The sequence below is a fragment of the Phoxinus phoxinus genome, assembly GCF_949152265.1.
Source record: "Phoxinus phoxinus genome assembly, chromosome: 10".
NCBI lineage: Eukaryota > Metazoa > Chordata > Actinopteri > Cypriniformes > Leuciscidae > Phoxinus > Phoxinus phoxinus.
In genome coordinates this window covers 21,113,534-21,135,121 of record NC_136885.1, presented here as the reverse complement: position 1 = coordinate 21,135,121, position 21,588 = coordinate 21,113,534, and the positions used below count along the sequence as shown (strand labels likewise).

The 21,588-nt window shown below is 37.3% G+C and overlaps 3 protein-coding genes across 7 annotated transcripts; 1 reads left to right on the top strand and 2 right to left on the bottom strand.

The window, feature by feature from the left end:
* Positions 1–263: 263 nt before the first annotated feature.
* rad54b (RAD54 homolog B) lies at positions 264–15,913 on the bottom strand. Of its 2 annotated transcripts, none has more exons than XM_079625644.1 (15): positions 15,772–15,881; positions 12,206–12,380; positions 11,678–11,894; positions 7,617–7,748; positions 6,809–7,096; positions 6,127–6,289; positions 5,827–6,052; positions 5,544–5,751; positions 5,314–5,453; positions 3,863–4,165; positions 3,628–3,776; positions 2,722–2,983; positions 2,293–2,359; positions 1,867–2,067; positions 264–611 (listed from the first exon to the last, which is right to left on the bottom strand). In XM_079625644.1, exons 2-15 carry the CDS (start codon positions 12,377–12,379, stop codon positions 397–399), a joined length of 2,745 nt encoding a protein of 914 aa, XP_079481770.1. In that variant the 5' UTR covers position 12,380; positions 15,772–15,881; the 3' UTR covers positions 264–396. The 2 variants fall into 2 exon arrangements, with proteins under 2 accessions (XP_079481770.1, XP_079481771.1); XM_079625645.1 differs by having other exon boundaries at positions 470–611; positions 2,036–2,067; positions 15,772–15,913.
* On the bottom strand, positions 8,319–10,652 carry LOC307005452 (fibrinogen silencer-binding protein-like). The gene is made up of 2 exons (XM_079625646.1): positions 9,950–10,652; positions 8,319–9,153 (listed from the first exon to the last, which is right to left on the bottom strand). The coding sequence occupies exons 1-2, from the start codon at positions 10,345–10,347 to the stop codon at positions 8,574–8,576; spliced, it is 978 nt and encodes a 325-aa protein (XP_079481772.1). The 5' UTR covers positions 10,348–10,652; the 3' UTR covers positions 8,319–8,573.
* rnf41l (ring finger protein 41, like) lies at positions 15,907–21,581 on the top strand (the record flags this gene model as incomplete). 4 transcript variants are annotated; one of them, XM_079625647.1, is made up of 8 exons in its annotated part: positions 15,907–16,106; positions 17,558–17,666; positions 18,505–18,711; positions 18,843–18,982; positions 19,358–19,384; positions 20,586–20,748; positions 20,840–20,960; positions 21,032–21,283. In XM_079625647.1, the coding sequence occupies exons 3-8, from the start codon at positions 18,506–18,508 to the stop codon at positions 21,281–21,283; spliced, it is 909 nt and encodes a 302-aa protein (XP_079481773.1). In that variant the 5' UTR covers positions 15,907–16,106; positions 17,558–17,666; position 18,505. The 4 variants fall into 4 exon arrangements, with proteins under 4 accessions (XP_079481773.1, XP_079481775.1, XP_079481776.1 ...); XM_079625648.1 differs by having other exon boundaries at positions 15,965–16,102; XM_079625649.1 differs by lacking the exon at positions 19,358–19,384 and having other exon boundaries at positions 15,914–16,106; positions 21,032–21,581.
* Positions 21,582–21,588: the final 7 nt, after the last annotated feature.

Genomic DNA, 21,588 nt, shown 5'->3' with positions numbered 1-21,588 from the left:
TTAAGATATGTCAGTGCCATTGTTTTGTCTCAAGATGCACACCAGTAATGTTTTTTTTTCTTTCTAAGGCATGTTTATAAAAGCTACTTAAATATCCTTATTATTAAACTAAGGCCTAATCCTGGCTTAATCTAAACCCTGTCTGTGAAACAAGAACCTAATGTGACAATATATTTGTCTGACAGATGCCCTGGTGCCATCTGATCTATCAGAAAGGTTCCCTAAATGGACACAAACACACTTGCTTGTGCAGACAACCAATAATAAGAACAATGTTAAAAGATTTATTAAAAGGAAAAAAATTATTGTTCAAACATACAGGAGTATTTACACAGCGTGAGGGCAGTGGGTTTGTATATAATTGTCTTTGGGAAGCGGAAGAGTTTAGACTGTTGTTTAGGATTTAGAAGTGGTGCTTTGAAAGGCATATGTGATGTGGTTACGGGCATGATTTAGGTAAATATCATTAAATGATTGAACAGCTCCAGAAAAATGCCTCCATTGCATGAGCTCGGACATGCTGACTCGTTGCGGTAATGACACTGTGCTGTCGGCATGGCGACCCAGCTGACATGCCCTTCCGGTCTCCTCGCTTATCTCCTTCACAAAATCTGGCACAAATATTTTTCAAATTAATTAAATATATATATATATATATATATTATACACACACACACACACACACACTTTAGGTCAAGACAATCTGCTGAAGTTCAAACTGAGCATCCAAATGGGGAAGAAAGGTGATTTAAGTGACTTTGAACATGGCAAGGTTGTTGGTGTAAGACAGGCTGCCTGAGTATTTCAGAAACTGCTGATCTACTGGAATTTTCACGCAAAACTATCTCTAGGGTTTACAAAGCTCAAATCATCATAAACTGGTTTCTTGAACATGACAATGAGTTCACTATACTCGAATGACCTCCAGTCACCAATCCAATAGCGGTGCAGGTGTGACATCAGAACCCGGAAGTCTAATTCGCCGCTGGTTCCTTCGAGATTTTCCTAGGTTTTTTTCCATTTATGAGCAAAATAAAGCCTGTGGTAAACATAACTTGATGCAACTTTGTTGTTTTGTTCTACAACGTACACTGCACACCCTCACACCCCAAGCTGTCTTATCTAGTAACTTATTAAAAATGTACATTTTAAAAAATGAACCACAGGCTTTATTTTACACATAAATCAAAAAAATTACCATTATGAAACCCCATTGGAAAATCTTGAAGGAACCAGCAGCAAATTATTCTTCCGGACTCTGATGTCATACCTGCACCAATCTATAGAGCACCTTTGGGATGTGGTGGACAGGAGATTCACATCATGGATGTGCAGCCGACAAATATGCACCAACTGCGTGATGCTATCATGTCAATAAGGACCAAAATCAGTTCTGAGGGCAAAAGAAGGACCTGTTAAAGTGGCCTGTGAGTGTAAATTAATGGGACAATGTATATAGATACATTCAAAACTGAATTTCAGCAGCAATACAATTTTTTGTGGTAACTGTTATACCTTTTTTTCAGGATACATTGATAAATAGAAAGTTATTTTAAAAAGAAGTCTAACATTATTAATGTCTTTACTGTCACTTTTGAGCAAAATGCTCAACACAATACCATTCAAAAGTTTGGGGTAATTTTATGTATATAAAGTCTTATAATGTAAAGCCTTTGAACTATCTATTTTTGGGGCTTTTTCAGAAAATGTTGATATATGTGACTGATTGCGCATTAATTAGTATATCAAAATTAATGCTAACATTTTTTAATTGATTGACAGCCCTAATGGAGAATCATCTAGTTCCTACTTTATTTAATTCTGTTTCATTTAATTTAATTTAATTGATTTGTTTGCATTATTTACCTGCTGTATTTCCATCTCCAGTGCACTGGCAGTCCAGTAGGTCATGTGTGAGGCAGGTTGTATTAGGGTCAAAACTGAAAAGATCTCGTAGCTCCTCAGAAGAAAAGCTAATGTGATCCGCTTTTTTGGTCAGGTCCACCACTGTCCCAGAAAGCCCCTGTTTACTCACCTGCCTCTGATAGATCTTCTCTTCTATGGAACCTACAAGAGACACATGCACATTACTGTAGGCCAAAATCATGTGCAACGCCATCAACAAATACAATAATTTTTTTTTATGACTGATGAAAGCCTGTGAGATGTTTCAGGTCAAGTACTTCTTGATATTGCACAGTCATAACAAACAGATTCATTTATCAATCAACAGACTCAATACTGAGATGATACTCATTTACTGGGTAGGTACTTTACAAATGTTTTGGTTACCTGTTGTTAGAAATCTGTAGATGTGAACTGTTTTCTTCTGTCCATCACGCCACACACGTGCCATGGCCTGATAGATGAATATCAATATAATTAGATGAGTCTTATAAAACGAGAGTTATCACTCAAAGCTCACGGAAAGCATTTGGCATGGCAGTAAAACAAAATAATCATGACACGCATTCACACATAAATACTTGAGCGAGAGAGAATGTGATGATTTACAAAATAGGCTGAATTTTTTTTTGTATTCACTGCCACCTTGTGGTTTTTATTAAAGGTGCAACTAAGACAAGCATGTGGATTTACAACAAACGTTTCTAACTGCTCTCAAAACAATGAATTGCATTATATCTGCTTTTGTGTATATATAGTGATTTATTGTTGCTTTGCAGTGTTGCACGGCTAAGTGTAATGTGGAAGTTCACTGACCTGTATATCATTGGCAGGGTTCCAGTCCATATCATATAAAACAAGATGAGAGGCACCAATGAGGTTAAGCCCCACTCCTCCAGCCTTGGAGCTGAGTAGCATCAGGAAGTTGGGTGAGTGCGGGCTGTTGAAGGAATCAACAATTCGTTGTCTCTGGGCAACAGGTGTCTGTCCATCGAGCCGACACCATTTATAGCCTATTTGATCACAGACATCCTGCAGCAAGTCAAGAGTCTGTGTGTAGTTGGACACCAAAACAGCCCTAAGTAGAGAAAGACAGCGAGACAAAAATGCACATGAGTCTCACATTACACACATCAATATAATGGACTCAGTCACAAGAAAGATCGCACGTTTTGGTGGTCAAACTGGGATTTCTTACATAATATATTACAAAATAATAAATTATAATATAATATTTGTAAATAATCATTGGTTTGATTTCCTTTTATGTTTTTTTATAAAGTGCTTAAGCACTCAAAACTATAATATAATATATTTGTTTAGATGTACTTTTTATGTTTTTTACATTACTATATTTCACGGTTATCGTATTCAATTCTTTCTTTTTCACACATTTTTTTCTGACTATATTGTATGTTCTTGAGTGTATATTGCTACTGTGACATGGAAATTTCCCTATGGAGATTAAAAATGAGTTTCTTCTCTTCAAAACTGTTAAATAAAGTAAACTTAGTAACCTGATTGAATTGCAAGTCACTTTTGTTAATGTAACCTGAAATATAATTATTACAAAGACACTGATATGTCCGATATGAAGTGTTCATGTTGAGTGTACATGATTTAAACAGATCAGATTTGTTGTTCTAGTCATTTTTTGATATGAAAACCTAGGAGTAAACCTTTCAAATGAAATGATGTTTAATGAAGAACTCTATGTGGTACCTGTCTGTTCGATTGACATGCTGTATCGCCGACAGCAGGTCTGTTAACACTAAAAGTTTCCCAGAGTCTGCAGTGCTGAAGGCACCAGTGGAATATCCCTCAGGAAAGAGTTCCATAATTCCATCCTCATTCATATCATCTGATTTTGCCTGAAGAAAATACCACAAAACATAATTAAAAAGGAGCAAAATTTAGATAAAGACAAGACGGAGAAAAATACCAGCACCTATTGTACCTTTAGTGTGTTGTAGAGCAGCCCGGGGTGGTTGCAGAGTTTCTTGAGGGCGTTGATGCATGCGAGGTGTGGGCTGTGTGTGTAAGTGTGTGTGCTGGCACCAGAGAGGCAGGCTCTGATGGGCCGTGTGGCCAGAAGGACTCCGTACAGACGCAGCTGGAGCTCAGTGGGTTTGCAGAATACGGTCCACTCAACCCGTTCGGATAAATACTGATTAATGATCTCCTGAGTGCGCCGTAACGTAAACACACCTGTTAGACGAAAGAGCTCAGCGGCACGTTCCTCTCCAATACATCGCTCTTCCTAAAACACAGTTCAATGCACAACATACCACACCAGCTGATGAATACAGACACACAGTTGGGGGTACATTTTACGGAGATTTGCTTAACAATGTTGAAGAGCCTTTTTTAAATCTATTAGTATCAGACAGTCAGTTTCAGTTTTTGTCCAAAAGAGGAAAAAAAGTCCAAAAATATATGCTGCCCCGCCCCTTCATATTCAGCGCTCAGGTAAGTCTGAACAGGTGTTGTGCCAAATTTCAACTGCCTGCCAAATTATTACCCCCCTTGCCTAATACTAAACCCACCTCTAATCATAACCCCTCCCCCACAACTAATCCTAAACCTACCAATAACTAGGGGGGTAATAATTTGTCAGGGGTCTGAATTTGGTTCAAAAATAAAAGAGTTAAATCTGATTCTGTTGCATAGAATGACTGAAGAATAGTATTTTTATGTTTAATATTTTAATATATTTTCTGTCCTATTTTGGTCTAACTTAAAAGTGTGGTTATTTAATTTTATTGGCTTGTATTTTCTAAATTCAGATTAAATTAAATTACTGAATTGAATTAAAAAGTATAATATTAATACAATCATACTTTAACAAATAATTTAAAATAAGAAATTAATATCATAAGTCATTTTCGGTTTTGGTTTTCGGGCAAGTGCATCCAGAGTTTTCGTTTTGCATCCCTAATAGTACCTGTCAAAAGTTTGAAAACATTTAAACATTTTTATGTTTTTGGAAGAAGTCACATCAAGGCAAAAAATGCATTAAAAACATTAATATTGTGAAATATTATTACAATTTAAAATAATGATTTTGTTTTAATAAATTTATTCCTGTGATGAAAACATGAATTTTCAGCATCATTACGCCAGCCTTCAGTGTCACATGATCCTTAAGAAGTGATTCTAATATAATTTCTAAAGGATCTAATTCTAATGATTTGGAGCACAGGTAACATTTTTTTTATTATTATCTTATTATAATGTTGAAAACAGTTGTGCTGCCTTAAATTTATGTGGAAATGGTGATACTTTTTTCAGGATTCCTTGATGAAGAAGTTTAATGAACAGCATTTACCACAAATGTACTGTAGTTACTATAATATATAATATATATATTATTTATCATACATAACATGAACAAAATTATTGTTTAACCTCGGTACAGGTGGGCTGGCGAGATCTGAGAATGGGCTCTTCATAAATCTTCCTGTAGGCCGCAGATGTTCCCAGAATTCCTGGATTTACAAACTCGACGATGGAATAAAACTCCTGCAGGTCATTCTGCACTGGAGTTCCTGTTAAATGAATAATTACAGTTGTTTTGAACAATTACATAATGTTATACTACTACACTAATAAAAGTGTGTTTGTTTGAAATAGAAAACCTGTTAATATAAGACGGCGGTCACATGAGAGCGATGTGAGTGCGCTGGCCGTTTTGATGTTGCTGTTTTTAAGGCGATGACCCTCGTCACAGATGAGCACTCCAAAATCCAGCTCTTTCAATCGGTCCACAGAGCGCAGCAACATCTCATAACTGATCACCATGACGGAGCAAAGAGGAGAAGAGGTAAAGTCCTCCACGCGGTGATCCTACAGAGACAACATACACTGTTAATCCTCTTATAGTCATCCGTCTAAATGACACAAACAGCCACACATACACACCTGGTCCACAGTGTAAACACTAATCCTCTCCCTGCCCAGCCACTTATTGAACTCAGCAGCCCAGTTCTTGACCAAACTTCCTGGACAAACAACAAGGGCCCTCTTCAGTACAGGCCGCCCACCGTAGGGGCCTTGTCTCAGCAGTGTCCACAGAACACAAATACACTGCAGTGTCTTTCCCAGTCCCATCTCATCTGCCAGAATAGCCCCACAGCGGCCAGCAAGTCTGCAACACAAACATTCATGTGCAAAAAAGTGCATATGTAAGAACACTGCAACTACAGATAAACTCTTATTTACCTCATTCCCGTTAAGCATTCATAAAGGAAGACCACGCCCTCTCTCTGATGTGGACGAAGATGATTGGTCAAGTGGGGGTCGATGACCACATCCACCAGTGGAGAACCAGATTTATTATACAGCCACTGGTGATCAGTTGTCGGTCGTGGCATCACCAGGGCGCCTATAGGGACAAAGCAGAACAAATATAGATATTTTTTAAAAGACCACCAAGACTTTAGATTAAAACGTAATAGTAAAAATGAATATGCAGACAAGGCTTAAACCCAGTCCCAGACTGTTTTAACTGAAAGCAACTTTGTTTTCAAAACAATGAAAACATTGTTTTGTCTCAAGATGCACACCAATAATGTTTTTTTTCTAAGGCATGTTTATAAAAGCTACTTAAATATCCTAATTGAACTAAGGCCTAATCCTGGCTTAATCTAAGCCCTGTCTATGAAACCAGGCCATAATCTTCAAGGGCAAATGTATATGCTAAGTAATGTAACTGGAAGTTTTAAACATTTATAATCACCTTTTTGTCTTCATTAATTTATTTTATTTGAATAAACGTGCAGTGTGACATTTTTTTTTAAATATTAATATTCAATTTATCAATCACTATAAGGACATAAATTAATAATTGACAAGAATAATTGTAAAACAGAAAAATGCTGCATTAGTTGAGCATGTGCTGTACCTGGTGTGTTAGGGTTATGTCGGGGTTTACAGATCGGTTTGTCAGGTTCAGAATCTGTAAGTGCACCTCCCTTGAGCGCTGGTTTGGTAAAGGATTTGGACACTGGCAGATATACAGGAGCCTTCAAGACCGTTTCTGTAGAAGTCTCAACAACAGCATCTTGGAAACAACGGCCTTTGGCGTAGTCCTCATTGGATATGACCCCCATGACCTCGATTTGTTTTCCTCCCACCATAAGAGTCTGACCCTCACACAAGCTCTCCAGCTCTGATGCCTTGTAGCCTGAACCTAACAGAAAAACACTGATTCAAAACACACATCTACACAGGTTAAATAATTTTTATCATGATGTGACCAATATACAATAAATCGCCATTAGTGTATATATATATATATATATATTATATGTGTGTGTGTGTGTGTGTGTGTGTATATACATACATATATATATATATATATATATATACACATACGTACTTCTACAATTTTGTTTAAATACAAAATTAAATAAAACACTAAAATCAATCGTTTTAATGCTTTAAAAGTAAATTTAGGTATCACAAAATTATAATGCTATAATTAAGAGATTTGCTAAAAAATAAAATTTAAGAGTGTTATTAAATTAGTTTTTTTTTTTTTTACTTTAAAGCATTAGATGACAAAAAGAGGGGAAATGAGCATAAAATGCACAAATATACATTATCAACCAATACAGCAAAAAAAATGTGTGCATCCCTAAATTAAAATATGCGTTTATGTAAAAAATCAAATCCAATAGTATTGCTAGAATGTGCTGTGATAGACTAACCTCGTCCAATGTCCCGGCCCTCCATGTCTTTGAGGACAACAGTCCTCCCCCTGGCAACTAGCACAGCATCGCCTTCCCAGCGCTTATGCTTCCTTGATGACGCCTTGCACCACATTACACTATAGTAGCGTGCTTTAAAATAAACAAATAAAGGATCAGTAATAAAACCACAATATAGAAATAGCCTACCTACATCATAGACCATGTTCTACTGATTACAAAGAAATGTACTTTTATACAGCAGCCAGGCATATGCAGAACTGCTGATATTGTGCTTTTGTCTTGTCGGACTATATAATTACAGGTCAGGTTACAAACAGTGGGATAAAAATAATATACATGTTAATTTGCAAGAATTTCACATCAGCCTATAGTCAGCATGAAATCAAAATTGACAATTCGTATTTTCTTATGTAATATTACAGGTTTATTATACATGACATCTCTGCACCTCTTTTTCTTAAAATTCATGTGCCCTCTTTATCTACAAAAACATTAACTTTCTCTTCCCCTCACAATGACATCTCTTCTCTGATGATGTGCGCATGTTTCCATTTCCATTTTAAATAATTGCATTATACTGTAAGTAAACACCCAAATGAAGTCCACACAAACACCTTGACTGAGCAGTTTCTCATTCATAGCTGTTGCTGTGTAACACTTCCTGTGTGACAAAGGAAAGATAAAAGGACAGGCTTAAACAGATTAAAGCAATTATAAATTTATTAGCGAATACATACAAAATAAAAACGTATTTTCTTCTTCAATCTGGGCATTCACACATTAAAAAAAAATTAATTCCTACTACAACAAATATCAGAAACAATCCATGTACAAATGTCGATTGAATACAAAAACTGTACAAACAAGAAATAACTACACAATCAAGTCTGCTCCTTTGACTTCATATAAACAAGTTCCCTTTGTGATACACTTTTCGATCCGACACCGTACGTGTCACGCCAATGGCAATCCTTGGCGTAGTCTGGCCGCCCTCAATTTCTCCACTTTGACCCTTGACCGGAGAAGCTCCTCCTCCAACTGTTGCTTTCTCTTAAGCCCCTCCCTCTTCTCCTCTAGATATAGTCCAAGCTTTCTGTGATTAGTCAGTAGCAGCTCATGCTCCTCTCTCATCATTTGCAAAGCTTCTGCCTCAAAAATAGGATTTTTGAACGCCGCCCTGCCCCTAAGATACGGGCTTCTCCTGGTACCGAGGGCCGACGGTGAGGGCGGCAGGTGTACGGAGGAGGGGCACGGAGAGAGAGAGACCGCGTACACGTGGGAGGCTAATTCCTCCTCGTCTTCCTCCTCTTCCACTACTTCACTGTCCCTCTCGTTCTGTCCGTGGTGGGCCTGACTGTTCGGGGTGGCGATGGTGACAGGTGAACCGTGGGATGTAATCAAGTGGATATCAGGAGGCGGTTTCACATCCTCCGTCTCCACCCTCACAACTGAAACATGCGGATAGTCCGACAACGCTGGGAGGGACAGGCTGCTGCCCGGCTGCTCTACTGGAGAATTCCTCTTGAACTGAAGCCTAGCACAGACACATAAACATGATTCATAAAAACTGCATGAAATTTAATTTTGAACATGATTCATAAAAATGTGCTGACCACAGCTTTGATGGATTTTGGGAAAAATTCTCAGTTTAAAAACAATAACATATCAATCATCTGATTGAGCTAGCGGAGTCAAAAGAATCAGATCATGTTCATCCACAGCTCTCAGCTGGATTGGACTTGTGGTCTCAAAAGAAAGAAAGACCTGTTGTTTTGTCAACAGAAAGCCTAAGATAGAGGAGACATGGAGATGCCAGTGCAAAGTAACTCCTCAGCACACTGTGGCAAACCTAGCATTAACGCAGCATCGGAAATACGGTTAATGACATCCAAATCCCCTCGGTACTGCAGCTTACCTCTGGCACAGGACAGAGTGAAAGGACAGCGAGTGTGTGACTGCAATGTGTGCTTTGATCCGTTAAGACAAAATAAAACTACCAAAGATGTTTAGATGTCTCAAAATGAGTCTAACAATATTGCTAAACTCTAATTGGCTGAGTGTGAGCAGCCAAAGTAAAAACCTGGGGAAAATGTATGTGAAGATATCCAAAGAAGCTGTAATCAACATTTAATAGCCAATTTCATCTTCTCAGAGAAGCCAATTAGAATCCTATAGGTAGGCTATCTTGAGAGTATGCTTTTATGCATTTACTTGCACAAACGTGTTATTGGTTTAAATTTTCCAGTGGGTGTTGTTAATAATGTTAATAATGAGCGAGTTTCCATTTTTGTGTGCGTGTGTCATGTGCGTATCTGTATGCTCAATCTTACCTGTGGAGTGCGCTTGGCTCTTTGTCCCCTACGTGAAACAGCTGTGGTATCATTTCCATGATGCGCTTGGTTGGCTCCGAGATGCGGCCCCGGTACTCGGGCTGGGCGTGGCTTCGATGCAGAACTTCCTGTTTGGCACTTTCTTTAAGACGCTTATAGAGGGTCCGAAGACCCTGTGCCGTTCTGGGGGGTCTCTCGCCTCCTAAACTATTATAGCGTTCTGCTATGCTGTCCCAACATCGGTTTTTATCCACAATCACGGCATGTTTGTTGGTGTGCTCCTCCAGAATGCGTATGTGAGGCTGGACCAGACGCAGAAGATCCAGTTTCTCAGATAGGGTGAAGTTGGAGGAGCGGGCTTTGCCGACCATGCTGTTTGTCATGAATAAGGTAGACATCCTGCTTTTAGGCTGGTCTCAATGCTTTAGGTTTGATCTCCTTCTCCTCTCTTCCCTGTGCAGTGTGTGTCTGTCTTTCTCTACTCACTTGTGTGAGCAGACTGCTGTACTGCTCGTCTCAGTTAAACAACACACACATGCACAAACTGGCTCGTAAGAAAAAGAATCAGGCTTAACTAGGCCAGCCTCGATTAGGCCCACGCCTACCCGGGGAGGGCTTTGCTGGAATTCCTTTTAGCTTAAGCTGACGCAGGTTCAGTAAAGCTGCTTAAGCCTGGCCTGACCTACATAACACACCCGACTACATTAGACTAGAAACACAGCGGGGCTCTCTTATGCCGCTGAAAACAGCGACATGTGTTTCATTATTAGAGGGAAACGACTGAAGGCGGGTTTTAGAGCGTGTTATTATATTTTAACCGCGTCAAGTCCGTGTTTTGACAGCATAGAGCCAGTCCGCGCGACTGCTGAAACGGCAAAGAGAAACATTAAACTGCCGTCTAATGAGCTCGCGCCACAACTCGCGCATTATGTGCAGACTGTTTGTGTGAGAGAGAACTGCTTTTAAGACACCAGTTGCTATATTACCCAAGCAGACACACAAATGTACTACAGTGTGCAGGAAAGCTCTGCCTTTAATCTGTGCGCGCGCGATTACTATCACACACGCACACTGCGCCTGTCAGTCAACAGGACCGTGTGCACGGATTGGTTAGTTTCACTCAAAGCCTAAGTTAAAGGAGGGAATAGAGAAGCCGTGCTGTACTAGTTTGGGTTTAAGCTTTAAAAAGTGACCAAGTGCATTTCCTCTTTCTGTATCGGAGTTTTATAGTGTTCGGCTATGATTCTAGCAACTTGTGCAACATTCTAAAATATCAACGTGATAAAGGTTCGCAAGATCACACGAAACAGGCGTATATTAAGCATTTGCTATCATTACGATCGCCCATGCAACGCTGTATTTAAGAGGGCCCATCAAAATATTTTTGTGTCTATTTAAAAAAATATATTTTTGTTCTTGGAGTCCAAGTTTAAAATGTAAAGTAATGCATTACACGTTGTTATAGTTACATTACCAAACTAAAAAGCCTTTTATTAAACCCTAATTATACTGAAAAATCAGTATGACATTTATTGAACAATAGATATTTATTCATGATATATATTTAATCCTTTCGCACACACACACACACACACACACACACACACACACACACACACACACACACACACACACACACACACACACACACACACACACACACACACACACACACACACACACACACACACACACACACACACACACACACACACAGCTGTATCTTACCAGCAGTTGTGCAGTTTGCAAGAGTGTTTGGCTGTATTGAGCAGATGTCTTTATCTGCTGCTGATTGTTCAGGTTCAAGACAGTCAGGTGAAGACCCGAGGCTGTTTTCCTTACATTCCCCCTGAGGAACAGCACTCAGGACCCTGGCTAAAGCCTTACTGCCCAATGGAGCATTAGACACAGCTGGAGAATCTTTACTACTCAAACACCTCTGGACCTGCAGGGAGAAATAACTTAAACTTAAAACACACTGCAAAGGAAAACAAACACTAACAATGAAGCAAAATGCACCAACTGCACCTTTTCAATCACAATGTTATACATAACTACATTATTGTCATGATACAGATGAAAAAACTTGTAGTAAAGCACACACAAATAACCTGAATAGACGATATGAATAGCAGCACATTAAGATATTATCAGTCACATATAAATTATGTAAATAATCAGAAACATTGATTGCATAAAAATAGTCATCATGACCATTTTTAAAATAATTTTCTTGTTTTGACTTATTCATTCAACCTTATTGAGCAGCACATTTCCCAAAGCAGTTGTGGGTGGTGGTGACGGTAGTGATGGTTCTGGTTGGGGACCCGATAAAGGTGGTCCATCATTCCTCGCTGGCCCCGGTGCCATAAACCTGGGTTTCTTAGCAGCATTGCCACAGATCTTACTCGGAGCTCCAGATCTACGCATTCTGTCAATGAAGACATGCATACCACTTTAGCTAAAGCAACACGCAATAGTAAAACCATGAATCCTCAAAAGGTCAGATTAAAGGGATAGTTTACTTGCTTCTGTAATTTAATTATAATTCTTTTAATACTTCTGTGGAAGAAATATTTTTAAAAAATAAAAAATAAATGCAGTTTATACCTCATTCACTACCCCAGCAGTTTGTTCTCAATTATTAGATCATTTCAGATTTAAACAGAGCAGAGATAACACCAGAAATGATTTGAATTCATTTATTCATTGTGCGTTTACACACACATCTTCAGGGTGGCATAAATGCAATCCAATAACTATAGATGAAAAAAAAAGTGTTAACATTTCATCCTTTAATTTTTATAAAACACCACTGATTGCAACTAATATCATAATGTGTATCTTTATCTACTCTTTGTTGTCATAAAAAACAGTCAGTGTCTACACCATTTAAGTCTTGCGAACCTTAAATATAACATACAGTAACGGTGCATAGTTCGTTCATACAGCCCGACGTGAGGAAAGTAAATTATTCGCAGTTCAACGTTTTTGATTCACTAAAAATAACAGGTGTTGTGCTGAAATCGTTGAACTAGTTAAAACTGTGTCCAGGGGGCGCTGTTCAGCAAACATTACATTAGTGCAGAGAGTTAAAGGGCACCTATTATGGAATTATGAAATTTACCTTTCATGTAGTGTGTAACATAGATCTAAGTGAACAAAAACATCCTGCAAAGTTTGAAATATGAAAGTGCACCGTATATAAAGTTATTGTCTTTCAAAAGTAAGAGTCGACTCGGAGTCATTTTTATGAATCGTTAGAAGACCGAAGCTTTTTCTCTGACTAGATGACGTCAACTTGTCAAGTTATTTGAATACGATACGCCCACTTATTGCGCTCCAAGGCCAGGGAAAACATCATGGCGACGAGACGCTGTGTTCTGAAGTGCGACTCAAAAGCCAACTTTTTTCATCTGCCCAAGGAGGAGCATTTGAAGACTAAGTGGCTACAATTCATATAACTACACCACAGAAGTATAGTCCGAGCCTTGTGCTTTGTTCGCGCCATTTTGAAGACGATTGCTTTTTAAATGCAATCAAACTTGGATTCGCGAGCCGGCTGATATTGAAGGAAGGTTAATTTCTAAGTGTATTTGCATCAGCTTCCTCCTCCGTATCACAACCTGTAAGTGTTATTAATAATTGTTGCTTTTATGTTTTATGTAGCATGCTTAATTATTATTTTGTTTGTTGTGTAAGCACCGTTTAGCTTCTAGGTCTTCAATGGCAATTGTATTGAGATATGTGAAGTATTTTGTCGTTGTTTTCGGAGTTGTCTTTTTTTTTTTTTTTGAATTGTTTTTATTATGCAAGTACAAAGAAAACAGAGAGACAATGCAATAAACAACCTGGTTTTCCAGCCAATTCCATTCAAATATTAACCAGTCCTAAACAATAACCTCCATCGGAGTTGTCTTAAAGAATAGAATAATACCTCGTAGTAACGTAACTGCATTTTTTTTTTTTTTTGTAAAAACGTTATGTTTATGCATCGGGCTAATGCAAACAAAGACTGATTGTGCTTTTACAATATGAACTCTGCGCTATGCTCGCTAACATAACATTAAATTCTTTATCTTATTTTTTGTTTTTTACTACAAACTACAAAGCAGTGGACTATAATCATTATTATAACACGATTTAATTGATAAAAGCATCATTGTACTCCGTGTTAAACAATAAGTATTATCTCTGTAAACACTGCTGGGTCATCTGACCAATCATCGCAGATTAGCGTCGCGCAAAGGAGGGGTTTGGAAAAATGAGTCGTTGAACGAATCATTTGGGAGTTGGTGAGCAAATCAGGTAAAAATAAATGCATATTATACGACAACAAAAGTGTTTTTTGACATTGCATGCACGTAAAACTGTTGTTGGGGACTCCCAAAACAACATTAGGAACATTTTAAATGTCATAATAGGTGCCCTTTAAAGCGGGATGACCAACGTCAGAGCCAAGCGGTGCTGTGAAAAATGTTTCATGTTTTAGAGAAACGTACATTAGACAAGCTAGATATTGTCACGACAATTGTCTACCAAAATGTTACTACTATGCTGGGTTTCGATATGAGTAGATGTTTTACAGTAGCACTTGTTGTTTTATATAACATTCTGATTGTCTGATACAAAGGCGTATCTTTATTCCTATTTACTATAATTACCCAATAATGTTGCAGATATTATAGTTTGTTCCTTACAAATGTATTTTACTCTGAGATATGATACAGTAGGCTATAGGGTCACTGAATCTGACAAATCAAAATTAATAGCTATGAAAATACGTTACCCCTCTTTATTTCATAATAACTGACTAAAGTTTAATAAAGTGACTCATGTGATGTGTCAGATCCTCTTCTTTCTATTTTTTTCAAATTTTCACAAAAGTTGTCTGACATGTACCTACCATTAATTGGCTTAATCCTTTTCAAAAAGCTATTAAGAACAAAAAATTAAGCTTATTTGTTATTCATATCAGAATCTGCACTTCATAAAAATATAAAATTAGGGATACTAGGTAATCAGTGAAGGTGCTTTGCGGAAAAGAAAAAGCAAAACTGAAATTAAAACATATGTGTAGTTTCACAGACAGGGCTTAGATTAAACCAAGATTAGGCCTTAGTTCAATTAGGGCATTTTAGGTATCTTTAATAAACATGCCCTAGAAAAAAAAAGTGTGCTGTGCATCTTTAGACAAAACAATGGTACTGACATATTTTAACACAGGAGTCAGGACTGTATTGGGATTGAGAAGGAGTTCCTTTGCCCAGCTTGCATTTAACCTTTTAACTTTAAAATTCTTAGTGAGGTAATTCCATATCAGCTCAACCAGAGGTCCCCAGCTACAAATTATGATTTTAAAAAAAATCTGGTGAAAGAAATACATAAATGAAGAGGAAAGACAAAATATTAAATGTCACGAATGTATATTGACTGAGTAATCCACTTTATATTCTGTAGATGGGGGTCAAATTCGCGCAAATTTGCTGAACAGCGACCCCTGGGCACAGTTTTATGCACAACACCTAGTCATAAGAGTCATTCGTTCAAGAATCGGAGTACGCTGTTCGGGCTGTATAATCTAAAATGAACCGTTTTAGAAGGGAGGTTTGGGATGACAGGAATGTAATAAACCATGACAAAATTGAATAAATTACATAATTTGGTGAACTACCCCTCAGGATATGTAGCTAACGAGCATCTGTTGATGTCGTTAGCGAAACCAAGTAAACAGCGCTGTGTGCCTCAGACCTCCAATAACTTGTCATATGTACTTCGATTTCGTATACTAATAGTAGACAGATAGTACAGTCAACGCTTACCTGTTGTGTTTCTTCCTCGTCTGTCAACTGTCAACCACTTTTCTTATTTTCAAAAGTTCCCTCGAAAACTATCACGCTCGAGACGAGTCTTCCGCGGAAGTGACGTATCTTTACCGTGATTGGTCAACACGTAACGTCACACAAAGAGGGTGGAGTGCAGGAGCTTATGAGGAGCAAAAATCAACACAACAGTAAAGAGAAGAGTGTCAAAGAAACCTGACAGTAAATATATTGCCTGCAAAAATTTTATCCAATCCAGCAGAGGTAAATGAAGCAAATAAAGGAGACGTCTGAAAAATGTGATCCCTGTCAAGCATCACTTACCAACCAGGCAAGTAAGTACTAAGTGCAACCTACACTATATTAACACTTCCTTGTTTTATTTAAATTCCTGTACATTATACCAGCTTGACCATGCAGCTTTTGTATCTCTGACATTTATTTACTGTTTTGTCTTTTATTCAGTCCAAATTTCCAAAATCAGATCCTTACTGTCTTACATTAATTTGTTATCATTCATCCTTTATATTCATATTACCTGCAGAGATGGGTTATTGACGAACATATTCTACTTTGCAAGCAGTACTTCACAGGGGTTTCCACAGTCGAGCATATGTCAGGCAATTATTATTTCCAGTCCTGAAAATTATATGGAATAAAATATATTTTAAAAAGTCAAGAATATAGTAGTCTATGTCTTGTTCTTTGCGAGTACACTTGATATAAAGTATTACAATAAAAACATTTGAAGTTATGAATGACTGGAGAATCATGGAGAAATCATGGAAAAGTTATGTCAATTCATTGGTCAAAATGTGAAGGAACATTTAGTATTTTTTTATATATGGTGCGCTTGACTGTGATTTTTATTTCATTTTTATTTAAACTGTTTTAACTGATGCATGTGCACAGATGCACATCTGCTTGTGTTCTGCTGCCAATGTTTTATATACCGCTGCATGTCTGAAAGTGAGGCTACAATGTAGCCATGTAGAAAATAATCCAATCAGAGTGTGGGAAAGCGTAATCCGGTGTAATCCCAGCACAGCCATGAAGAACAGAGTGAGAGTGCCCAGACATAAAACACAGCAGCACAGACAAACACCCTCTTCTTCATAAAATAACTCATGATTATAAAGTATTACCTCAACTGTGAATCTGTAATGGATTATTAATTTAACTGGAGCTCCGCATTTTACAAAAGCAATCATTTAGCGTTAAATGCTCGAGCCACAAGCTGACACCCTGGATGTGATCAGTTGTGTTTCCCCTCACGTGGCCAGACAGGTGCAGGAACACTGGCACAGGTCACCTTTTAGTTTTAAGCTGTTGTTTTTGAGGAATGTGTACAGGATGTACACCTCATATGAGTTGTGAATTTTTTTTATGTTTACTATTAGAAACATCAGAAATTTCCCATTGGATGTGTAGGATATTTGTGTAATCAAATGTTTTTTTTTTATGTGGTCCCGGTGTGCCTCTCTGTATTTGTGTGTGGGGTTGCCAGGTGCTTCAGTCTCATTTGATCACAGCATGAAAGAGTTTCCCAGAGGGTTTCCCCTCGGGATCTCCACAGGTGTGTTGTTGTGTTCTTGCATATTAACCTAGATGGTCTGTGGTACAGGTGAGAGTTGCTTAGTAAAGGTGCCTCATAAATGGCATTCCACACAACTTTATGCACATTAAAGGGTCTATTTCCTAGTATTTAGCTCAAATGAAGATGTCACACTGACCTCAGATCCCTAGTGAATTTCTACACTCGTAACCCCACCCACTCATGTTTCAGTCCAACAGCTGCCACCTGGCTGTTTCTACGACAACTGACCAGACCACCTTCACCAACCACACCTGAGAGAAGGAGAGAGGGGGACAGAAGATACCACACACTCTGTCAGGTAATGTTATATATATATATATATATATATATATATATATATATATATATATATATATATATATATTTTATATATATATATATATATATATATTATAAGTTTTTCAGTTGTTATGCTGTTAAGCTTGCATTAATAGCCTGTATGTTTTACCTTTAAAAATGATGTATATGACGGAAAAATGTTTTATGTAAAATAAATATTGTTAACTTTCACTGTTCAAAGATTTACCACATTAGCAAATATATATTTATTTTAAAGTACAATAAAACTTTTTTAAGGCATTCAAAACTACAAATGTATTTTGCTGCAAAATAAAAAAGAAAGTAAATGTTTTGCTAAATTTCTGTTTTTAAAAGTTTAAGACATTCGTTTAAAAATATTACTATGAAAAATATGGAATCTTTGTATTTTTTGAATTATTTGTATTTTAAAAATTAAATTAAATTAAGCATTGTTTTCCATTATATGTTATACCTTGTAATATAATCCAACTTGTTATACCCATGAAACAACTTTGTTATTATAATTTTTATATATATATAAATTATGCTATTAACCTTACATTAATCGCTTTCAAAGGTTTAACATATTTAGGCTGTAAAGTCCTTTTTTTATTTGCTAAATGTCTGTTTTTTAATATTTAAGACATTTATTTTAAAATGCAAAACATATTGCAAAATATGTCATCTTTGTATTTTCTGTATTTAATTGTTGGATCCATCCATTCATCGGTCTATTCTTCAAACTGCAGGGTCGCGGGGGTTTTGTTAGATTTTAAAATTAAATTCAATTAGGCACATTTCCCATTATATTATTTTAACGTGTGTGTGTCCTCTAGGATGGGCTACGATCTGGAACGCTTTGTAGGCTATGTGAACGAGGGTCTGCTGTGCTGTGTATGTCGGGATGTGTTAGAAGATCCTCTGCAGGCTCCGTGTGAACATGCCTTCTGCAGCTCCTGCATTCATGGATGGCTCATCCACCATAACAGCTGTCCCGAGGACCGCTTGCCTTTAGACATCACACATCTACGCCCACTATTCAGGTACCACAGATGTATTAAGCACCCGTATTTGCACAGAATCACTTCAGATTACTAATGTAAATGGCATTCATTTTTATTGAATCATGCCTCTTACCTATTCGAATGACATACATGTGTGTTGTGTGTTACAGATACATGAGGAATGAATTAGCAAGGCTGCAGTTGAGGTGTGTGTTCCGGCCACAAGGTTGTGAGGTCATATGTGCTCTGGAGTCTATTCATCGGCATGAGCAACAGTGTGATTACGCTTTGTTGAACTGCAGTAATGCAGGTACACACACATATATATACTCTATCTTAGTACCCGTACCCACACTTTTTTGGCAGGGGACAGGTGGCTACTGCCTCATTCATACATACAATTCAAAGCGCAGTTGTAACAGCAGATGAATGAGTGTTGTACCCTCAAGATAGATTGCCTACTGCTGAGTAATCACGTTTTTAATTATTAATGAGGGACCCCCTCAGGCAGCCAATGAGATAAAACATTTATCTCAGGGTTAATAATACAATTGAGCTGTTCAGGTAATGAGATAACAATGGCAGATTCTTGCACATAATAGATATGTATTAGTTTCAGTAAACCTAGTGCAGCATTATCTAATCTTGGAAATATTTGTTTGTGTGTATGTATTTAAATATGCAGGTGATGAGTACTTGTGTTACCGTTGTGGTAGGTTTTCTGTGTTTTATGTGTGTTTTGCAATCTGTGTGTCTTTTTCTTTAACAAGGTTTTCTCCACTTTACATTTCAAAATTGTATTCATTTATAATTTTGTATTCAGATGTATTTTGTATTCAAACAAATTATTTTATTATTTCATATTTTCACTTCAGAAAGAAAATTGGCAATAATAGCTGGACATCATACAGTAATTATTATTAAATACAGCAAACTCAAAGGCAGACATAAATTCATAAACACTTGCTGGAAACTTCAAGCATATACTACCATTCAAAAGTTTGGGGATAGTAAAACTGATTTCGGGTTGGATTTTTTATTCATCAAAAATGCATATAATTGACCAAAAGTGAAAGCATTTATAATGTTGCAAAATATTTACATTTCAGAGAAATGCTGTTCTTTTGAACTATCTTTTCATCAAAGAATCCTGGGGGGAAAAATGTGTTTCTACATTAATATTAAGCAGCATAACTGTTTTCAACATTGATAATAATATTAAATGTTTCTTGAGCACCAAATCAGCATATTAATATGATCGCATTAGTGTCATAACAGGAACACATTTTGAAATATATTAAAAAAGAAACCATTATATAAAATCTCACAATATTACTGTTTGTGTTGTATTTTTGATTAAATAAATGCAGCTTTGGTGAGCATAAGAGACTTCTTATGCTCAAGAAGTGGACCCCCAACTTTTGAACAGTAGTGTATATTTAAAATTGTTATGAATTTATCATTTAGATTAAATAATATTTAGATTTATCATTTTAAATGTACAGTTTTTTAAATTGACTTAATATTTAAAAAAATATTACTATACATTTCATTTTTATCAAATGTTACGTTTTCTTCACAAAGACAATTGGCAATAACAGCTGGACATACAGTATCATTAAACAAAACACACAAAGGCAGTCATAAATTCATAAACACTTGCAGGAAAATGTTGGCATGCATGGGAAAAACATTGTTTTGTAGTTTTCAACCCATTCTTACTTTTGCTAGCAATACTATCAAGTCCTTTTTTTTTCATTTGTCATCCAGCTAGATCATTTTTACTAGGGCCATCCTTATTGATCGGCCCTGCTGGTTAATGCTTTTTCAACTATTTTTCTCTGTGCATGAACATTTGCCTTGTCAGGTTTTCTTCTTTCTTTGTTGTTTAATGTTTCTCTGCAATCGTTCAGGATGCCCAGTCCAGGTGTCACGGCGCTCTCTGGAAGCTCATCTGTGTGTGTGCGAATACAGCAGTAGAGTTTGCGCAAGCGGCTGTGGATACACAATCCTAAACAATGAGGAGGCCCAACACAACTGTGTATCAGAGCTACGAGCTGAGCTGGACATGCTCAGGTAGAAACATTCTGCTGAAGTCATAAAAATTGTGACCATGAAAAAATGCTGTAAGGTTAGAAAAATGTGTTTGTGTGTGTTTTTATTATAGGGCAGAATTAGACTGCAAAGTCGAAGAGGTGAGGCATGAAATGGAATCTCGCTTGGATTCCCAAAGACGACACATGGTCCAGAAGGAGAGTTTGCTGAGGAGTGAAGTGGACGAACTTAAGGTACCATACTTTTCACATCAACAGACTTTTTGTGTGCAGTAAGTCACTGACAGCTGTGTGTTTGTGCAAAGGGCCAGCTGTCCCGCGTCATGTCAGATGTCCGCATTTTACTGGGTGCAGAGAGAGCTCGCAGACAAGAGCTAGAGAGGGCAGAGCTTGAGAAGGCGGAGCTTCTTGAACTTTTAAAAAGGGAGGGGCTCAGACCAGCCACACCCTCTGAAGCTGTAGCTGCGCCTCCTGCTGAGGTGCCGAGAAAGCCAAGCCCACGAAGCCTAGCTTTGGACTGCATCAAAAGGAAGAATAGAGAGGTGACAGTTATCTGAGGAGGCTCATTTTCACAATAGAACACTAAAGAAGAGGGAACATATGATGCTTAGAGAAAACCACTACCTGGAACTCATCTTCTGAATAAAGTCCCATTATTGGATCTCCTGTGTAAACTGAATGAGTGCTATGAGATGGGCCAGGTGCTAAGATTAAACCAAATTGTGTAGTAAAAAAATTTTTTTTAAACAATTTTGTATGTTTTTAGAATTTGAGGTTTGTTTTCCTATTTACAAGAACAACAGAGATGCAACAAATTCTGCTACATTTGTTGATATTAAAACAGTTTTGACAAATTACACTG

Bases quoted from the DNA above. Each gene is read 5' to 3' on its own strand.
- LOC307005452 (XM_079625646.1), bottom strand. From the start codon at position 10,347: ATGTCTACCTTATTCATGACAAACAGCATGGTCGGCAAAGCCCGCTCC. The intron at 9,154-9,949 runs GTAAGATTGAGC...TGTCTGTGCTAG, and splicing joins GAGCCAAGCGCACTCCACAG to GCTTCAGTTCAAGAGGAATT.
- rad54b (XM_079625644.1), bottom strand. From the start codon at position 12,379: ATGCGTAGATCTGGAGCTCCGAGTAAGATCTGTGGCAATGCTGCTAAG. The intron at 6,053-6,126 runs GTAAATAAGAGT...TTTGTGTTGCAG, and splicing joins GAATGCTTAACGGGAATGAG to ACTTGCTGGCCGCTGTGGGG. The intron at 2,068-2,292 runs GTAACCAAAACA...TGTCTCTTGTAG, and splicing joins CTACAGATTTCTAACAACAG to GTTCCATAGAAGAGAAGATC.